The following is a 7,581-nucleotide window of genomic DNA, read 5'->3' as shown; positions in this document are numbered from 1 at the left end:
AAGAGGGAGAAAAAGAGAAGATGCTGTCCATTCTGAATAGTTTAACCAAGGGTTGGCTAACACATTGGAAACCTCTGGGTGAAGGATCTTTCCACGCACACACACACAAAAAAAAAAAGAAATAAAAACCTAGACTTTTTTTTTTTACTTTTTCTTTTTTTAACTTTTTTTTTTCCTCTTTTTTTTTTCCTTTTTTTTTTTTTTTTTTTTTTAAAACTGGCCCGTTGGGTGGGATGAATCTCCCACCTCTTCCAAACAAAGAAACCCAACAATTGCCTAAAACTAGAAAGAACACGGATGGGTCTGTCTTGTTTTCTGCTCACTAGATGATCTGTCCGTTTAAGGCCTTCCTCTTCCTTTTTTTTCCACTTGATTATTCCTTTTCCAGAGTGTCTGAGCAGGAGATGAGTCTGAACGGGATCACACCAACACTGTCCCCCCTCTTGTCGTGTTTTGATTTTTAATATTTTATTATTATTCTTTTGTTTTGTTCGTTTCTTTGTCCGTTGAGTTTATTTTTCTCTTTAATTTAACCAAGACCTGACTAAAACTGGAACGTTCAGCCCAGCCTGTTCGTTCTCGTCGCGATTTCTCTCGTTTTTACCACAAAGGTTCTTCACAAAACCTGGAACTTCCATGAGGATGTCTGGTCCTTATAATCCAAGCAGTCAGCATTGAAGTTTAACTTCCAGGAGGCGGTTTGGTCTTTATAATCCAAGCAATCGGTGGTGGAGTTAAAGCCCAAACTGGAGGCTCCATAGCCCTGGGTGGAAAGGGAGGCTGGAGATTGGTTGAGGTGGCTGGTGACTGCGTTGGCACCCATGGGACTCAGGGTGGCCCCTGGTCCAGGAAGCTGGTGGTGCATAGGGGTCAAGTAAGATCCACAGTCCATCCCTCCAAAATAGGAGGTCGAGCCAGCGTATCCTTGGCTGTAGCCTGATGCCTGGGTGTAGGTCATGGGATAGGATCTCTGCATGCAGGAGGAAGAGGTGGACAGGGGGTCTGAGAGAGGGGAGATGGACGCTGGGCTCCAGATGGATACGGGGGCACTGCTGCTGGAAATGGTGGGGACCGAGGTGCTGGAGGGGGGAGTGAACTGCCCGCTGGTCCCGCTCTCTGAGCTCACTTCCCGGGCTGGTGAATTCTTCTTTTTAGCTGGTCGTACCTTGTTCTGGCCCCCGTTCTGCTGCTGCTGCTGCTGCTGCCGGCACTTGGCCCGGCGGTTTTTAAACCACACCTTGAGACCAAGAGATGGGGAGGGAGAGAAAGGAAAAGCCCGGTGTTAGGGATGTATGGACAAACCCAAGGGGGGCAAGAGGTGGTGGCGGGGAGAATTTGCCAGGGAGGGGGTACTAAAAACCCTCCCCAGTGAGCACAGGGTTGGAGGCTGCTGCAAAGAAAAGCTCCGGGGCTCCCCCTCCCTGAGATCATTAGCAGTAATAACAAGTGAAAATGGGAAAATCAAACTGCTTAATAAGGTCACTTTTGAGGGAAGAGCAGGGGAGCACTCCCTATTTGCTGTTTGCCAGCCAGGGACCCCCAGGAATCACCATTCAAGGCCTATTGAAGTCAAATCCTTAATGAGAAACAATAGAGCATCCAAAAAAGAGGGAAAAATTAGGGAAACAGAGGCAGGGGTCGGGGGTGTAAAGATTCCTCTTTTACCTTCCACATAGACTCTGCTCTCACCCCCAGCCAAGGCAAGGCCCCCCCAACCCCTCTCGCCCACTTTTAGCAGGGACCAAGGGAGCTGGCTCTGGGAAGGATGGGTGCTGGGGAGGTTTTTGGGGGGAGATGGTTCAGCAGGGGAGGGATCCCAGTCCCTGACTGCCATCCTCCAATGGGACATGGCATCGCACAGCCTCGGGAAGCCTCGTGGGGAGGACAGTGGGAGAGATGATCCCGGCTGCAGGGATCTCCTGAATCCGTGCTGGGGGCAGCGCAGGCACCCAGGACCACCTCTCTCCCTCCTGCCCTGCCAGCAACACCTCCAAAGTGCTGTCTGGATTGGGCCCCCGCAGGCTTCTTGCAGAGGAGACACAGCCCAGCCCCAGGAGACGGGTCCCCTCCACCAAGGCTTCTTGTTGCCCCCCAGTCTTTACCGGTGTGGAAGGGGACCCCAGTTCGGCCCTGCTGCAGGGATCCCTGGGGAAGGGGCGATCCTTGATGGCTTCCACAAGGGCCCCAAATGCTTGCAGGGCAGGCTGGGGTTTGGCACCCGGGGCAAGGTGCAGTGCAGAGCCTGAGGATGCCGAGGAGGCTCATAGAGACAGAGGGGGCGGGGAAGGGGTGCGGAGGGCTCGGGAGCTGGGATTTAGGACCTACATGAACCCCCCCTCAGTGCACATGGAGGAAGGAGCCGGCACATTCCAGCCCTGGGAAGGCCAATTGCCACTCCTACACCCTCATCCATCTACAAGCCTCCTTCACCCCCCAGGGGCTTGATTTGGCTCCAGGATCGACCCCATCCCCTAAAGCAGCCTCCCTGCCCGCCGTGAGCCAACCCAAACCCTGCACGCCAGAATATGGGGGGGGGAGGTCTGCAAGCAGGGGTCTCCGGAGTCCCCCTCGCTTCCTACCTGCACTCTGGACTCGGGCAGGTTGATTTTCAGGGCCACCTCCTCCCGCATGAAGATGTCGGGGTAGCGGGTCTTGGCGAAAAGGGCCTCCAGCACGTCCAGCTGCGCCCGGGTGAAGGTCGTGCGCTCCCGCCGCTGCTTTCGGGGGGTGGCTGCCAAGGGAGCCAGAGGCCCTGGCTGTTACTCAGCGGCCCCTCAAGCCCCCTCTCTCCCCTCCCAGCTCCCTCCCCAGAAAGGGAAACCCCCATTCCCCTCTCTGCCCAGCTCTCCTGGGCCACCCGCACCCCAGTTCTCAGCCGCCACCGTCAGCGATCCCAACTCCCCTGGATGTGTCTGAAGCATCTGTGTCCCCCCCATCACTTCCAGCAAGAGGGTAGCTCCTCTTTGCAGGCCTTTCCCAGCATAAAAAGGGGGAAAGGGGGGACTCGGCGACCCCCTCACCCCACTCCAGCCATCCCTGGGCTTGTGCCTCCAGAGGCCCGCCGGCTTCTCCTCAGTGGGGCAAAAAAACCAGGGGGAGATTTGGGGGTGAGGGGCAAGAAAGAAAGAAGAAAAACGTGGCTTACCGGGATAACCGACGGACGGATGCAACAAATCCATGCCCGAGGTTGTGAGACTCAGGCCATTGACTGCGTAAGGTGGTTGCTTAAGATAAGACATCATGCTAAAGTTGTGGTGGGGAGGAGAGTTGGCCGAAATCCGGGCGAGGGGGAGCCGGCCGAGCGCCCTGCCTGCCCCGGGGGGTGCCGGGGGTGCCGTCGGGCGGGGGGGCTGCCAGGTGCCTGCGGAGGGGACAGAGGAGGGAAGGGGGTTGGGGGGGGAGAGGGGGGAGGCGGTCAGGCCAGCTCGCTGCTTCCCAACTCCTCAGCTTTTATCCCCGCTGCCTTCCCTCGTCAAATCCTCCAGCTCGTAAAGCCAGACCCCAGCAGGATTTGGGAACTGGGAGACTGACTAGATAAACGCACCTCTCGCCTCCAAACCGAGCCCCACCACCCCCCCCCAAAAAAAAAAAAAAAAAAAAAAAAAAAAAAAAAGGAGGAGGAGGAGGGAGGGGGCACATCCCAGTCAGTAATTACTGCTCGAACAAAACCCCCCCATGCCTTCAACTACCCGCATTGTACGGCAGCCCGGGGCATTTGCATAGGATTCCCGGCCGGGCACCGGCTAATTGTCTCAAGCAAAACTTGATTGGGGCCATTGGCAGACACAAAGAACCCCTCGGCTAAATAAATAATGCAGATAACAAAGCCCAAGGGTGAGAAACAAAGAAACAATTCAAGAAACCTATCTCTCCCGTAGTCTCTTGCAAGGACTTCAATTATCCCAGGTTTGGGCAACATTCAAACCTTCCCCCCACAGCCTCCCTTTCCCCTTCCCCCTCGACGTTGCTGCATTTCAGAGCTCAAATGCCCGCTCGGGAAGAGACAAACTTTGCTGCTCCACAGCCATCGGTCCAAGTCTGCGGTAATTTCCACCGGCCATTTGCACCTAATTAGTACTCCGGGTAATTAGATTTGGAGGCAAGTAACAGATTTATTAGGCTTTCAAGAAAACTCTTGATGACGGAGCTGAAGCTAAACAAACACCTCGGTGGGGAGCGGCCCCGGGACGGCCTCGGAGGGCGGGCGAGTGAGTGGGCGAGTGGGTCGCCCCGGGCCCGGCTCCGACTCCCCCGAGTCCCCGACAGGGGAGACCCAAACACCCACTCTGCCAAAAAAATGGCCGACCAAGAGGCCAGGGAGGGGTTGTTGAGAGGGTTAAGACTGTTTCCCCTTGGATTTATTTTTTTAAAAATTATTATTATTATTAATTATTTAGTTGAAGGCAAAATCTCGCCCTTCCTCCCTTTCCCGGCGGCCATCGGAAAAGCGGACTCCAGCACAACTTTTTTCCTCAAACACCCAAAACCTCTGTGTTTCAGCAAACCAGCGCACACCGGAGCAGAGTCACCCCCCATATCCCCTCCCAGGAAGGCTCCGGACTGCCAGGGGGGCTCCTGCGGGACCCCCCGGGCCCGCTGCACCCCGGCGGGGCGGGTTATCCGCGGAGCGGAGTTTCCCCTTTTCCCCTCGGGGAAAGCTCTTTGCCGCCTTCAGACACACTGTGCGGGCGCGCATCTAGCGCGGGGAGCGCAGGGTTGGGCCCTCCTTTTAACATCCTCCCCAGGGAGGAGCAGCTTTGCCAAGGGGGGAGCCCAGCACCGCGCCGGGGCGCCTTCGGCCGCCAATTTATTCCCCAGCGCAGGATGCGCGGGAGAGCAAAACTCGTTTTGCTTCACGTTTAAAAACCACCAAACGAACCGAACAACCCCCCCCCCCCTTACCCCTCAATTAATGAAAAAAAAAAAATGGAAAAAAAAAACAACCAAAAACAACCCCCAACCAAACAACAAAACCGAAACAAAGCCCCGAACATCGAGTCTGTTACACCCGGCGGCATCACGCCGAGGCGCCAGCCCAGCGCGGCCGCCCGCGGAGCATCTCGCCCGCGGCCGCGCATCCCGGGGCCGCCCCGCAGCCCGCGGAGCAACGGCTCCGCTCCGCAATCTGTCACCTTTCCGCCTTCCCCCATCTCCCCCACCCTCCCCCCCCACGCTCCGCAAAGATCCCGGCTACCAGTTGCTCTGCCCTCGCTCAATAATAATTACCCCGTCCGAGAATTAATTATAATAAATGTTTTCTTGATAAACTAACGAGATAATCCGGGCGGCACACGCTCCCTAATTACGGGCCACCGGCCCCAGCTCCGCTGATCGCCCGGGCTGATTAATGCAAAGCAGCGACCCGCGGCCGGGCGCGCAGGCTGCGGATCTGCCCTTGGCCGCGCTGCGGGGGGACGCGGAGGGTCCGGGAGGGGCTGTGCGGAGAGGCTCCCGCGGAGCTGGTGGGGAAGGTGCTGAGAGAGAACAGGGCATTTCTTAATTTTGTTTTGTTTTGCTTTGCAAAAGCGAACTCTGTTCCCTGCCCGCGCAGCGGATTTCTTCATTTATTTATTATTATTTTTTAAATCAATGTGTTGTTTGGTTGGGGGGTTGTTGTTTTTTTCCCCCCCCCCCAATTCTATTTGTTGTTTGTGTTGTTGTTTTGTTTTGTTTCCCTACGGAGGCAAGGTTTGGGTTGATATTTCCCAACACGGGAATTTTCCCCCCTCGCCCCCAAGGTGCCAAGGCGCTAGGGATGGACCCACCGCTGGTTCTGCTGCGCAGTCCCCCGCGCTTCCCCCCCAGAACCTGCGCGCAGCTCCGCGGCCTCCGGCTCCTCTCCGGCGAGGCCAAACGCAAAGGGCCGGCCGGGGAGCGCTGGGGCCGAGTTGTCGAGCAGCCACCGCGGCCGCGCAGCCGTTCGACCCGTCTCTGCCTCCCCACAACCACCCAGTCGCATTTTTTAATCGCTTTTTTTTTTTTCCTCCTTCTCTTTTTTTTCTTTATCATTATGATTATTTATTTTTAACTCGAGCCGTCTCTTTCCCAAACAAATAATAAACCCCAACTTCTCGGAAGGAGCCGAAATTTCCATAAATCTCTGCAGCAGCCCAGCCAGGTTTTTAGCTCTAAAGAAACTTGTGCCGGTGCACAAAGACTTTCCTGACTTTTCTCTTTGTCGACGCGGTGCGCGTTATACCCCAGCGGTATCTTTTGGGAAGCGCTTTCCCGTGGCTAAAATAAAAATAATAATCAAAAGATAAACCAAGAGGGTGGAACGCAGCTCCAGCCCCTCTCCGACCTGGGTGCCATTCTCGCCGTCCGTTTCACCAGGCGACGAGCCATGAAGCTCCGGCCCCAAAAATCCCTTGAAAAATTTCTCTCCCCGGCTATTTATTTCCAACCCGGTTCTCCGGCTGCCACGAGTGCTTAAACACCTTCACAAAATTAGTTTGCTGGAGTCTTCGCATGGGAAGGATGAGGAGGATGAAGAGGAAGGTCTCAGGCAGGAGCCGCGAAAGGGGAGAAATTCTCTCCCGTTTATTTCTCTCTATATTTTTTTTTTTAAAAAAAAAGTCCACTTTGGAGACAGGGAATAACTAAAGGCCAAAGGATCAGGCAGGGGTGGAACAAAATAAAAGCCATGTACCCAACGAAAACGCGCTGAAGAACCGCGCCTGCCCGCGGAGGAGCGAGCCGGCTCCGCGCCCCGACCTCCGGCCGCGGCGGCGGTGGGAATCGTTTCCCCGCTTCTGGGATTTTGACCCTTTTCTTCGCTTTTTCATCCCTCCCGGTGCCCGGCGAGGACCAAGGGGCCAGGGCTGCCTCTCTCCTCCTCCTCCCGGCCCGGCCTCCCCCGGGCAGCCCCGCATCTCCTCCGGGGATGCTTCCCTCTCCGGCTCCGCGCTACCAGCGCAGTGCTCCCTCCCGCAACACCGCGCTCATTTAATAAGAATAATAATACATACATATCTACCTATACGTTTAATTCCGTCTTCCCCTGCGTTTCTAGCCACCCGAGCGATGCCCCCCAGCTGAAGGAAGGATGAGGCGAGAGGGTCGGACTTACCTGCGAGCCTCGCCGGAGCCGCGGGCAGGGCTGGGGGGCGAGGGGTGAAACCTGCCACCTGGATCCTTCCTCAGCTTCAGGGGTCGGGCTGAGCTGGGAAAGAAAGCACAAAGCGGGAGGTTAGAGAGCTCGCCGCACGCACATGGCCACGACATCGGGGTGGGGGGGTTGGGAGGGAGGGGGGGTTTGGGGGGGGAGGGGGGGGGGATGAGAAAAAATGTTTGAAAAAGAAGAATAAATGGGGGAGAAAGGGGAGGGGACGGTGCAGAAGAAGGATGCAGGGATGCTCGGGGTTTGGGCTCGGTACATACAGAGCTGGCCGGTGCCGGAGCTGGTCAAGTGATTTTATTTTTAATAATAGTGGCAGGGTGCGTTGGAGCTGAGGTCTCTACCTCTCTCGGGGAGCTTTGCTGAGAAAGAGCCTCTCTGGCAACTTTTTGACGCAAACTCTCCAACCAATGGCAGGGAGAGAGTGATTGACACATCTAAGCCAGGGGGAAAATAATAAAAAC

General features: G+C 55.9%; 1 protein-coding gene across 1 annotated transcript; it reads right to left on the bottom strand.

Moving 5' to 3' along the window:
• Positions 1 to 212: 212 nt before the first annotated feature.
• Positions 213 to 3,314, bottom strand: OTX2 (orthodenticle homeobox 2). The gene is made up of 3 exons (XM_051621323.1): positions 3,146 to 3,314; positions 2,580 to 2,731; positions 213 to 1,237 (listed from the first exon to the last, which is right to left on the bottom strand). The coding sequence occupies exons 1-3, from the start codon at positions 3,240 to 3,242 to the stop codon at positions 617 to 619; spliced, it is 870 nt and encodes a 289-aa protein (XP_051477283.1). The 5' UTR covers positions 3,243 to 3,314; the 3' UTR covers positions 213 to 616.
• Between the last annotated feature and the right edge of the window lie 4,267 nt (positions 3,315 to 7,581).

The sequence above is a fragment of the Apus apus genome, chromosome 5 (genome assembly GCF_020740795.1).
Source record: "Apus apus isolate bApuApu2 chromosome 5, bApuApu2.pri.cur, whole genome shotgun sequence".
In the NCBI taxonomy this organism is placed as follows: Eukaryota; Metazoa; Chordata; class Aves; order Apodiformes; family Apodidae; genus Apus; species Apus apus.
This window is presented reverse-complemented; position numbering and strand designations above follow the sequence as displayed.

Bases quoted from the DNA above. Each gene is read 5' to 3' on its own strand.
- OTX2 (XM_051621323.1), bottom strand. From the start codon at position 3,242: ATGATGTCTTATCTTAAGCAACCACCTTACGCAGTCAATGGCCTGAGT. The intron at 2,732-3,145 runs GTAAGCCACGTT...CTCCCTTGGCAG, and splicing joins TCCGTCCGTCGGTTATCCCG to CCACCCCCCGAAAGCAGCGG. The intron at 1,238-2,579 runs GTAGGAAGCGAG...CTTGGTCTCAAG, and splicing joins TGCCCGAGTCCAGAGTGCAG to GTGTGGTTTAAAAACCGCCG.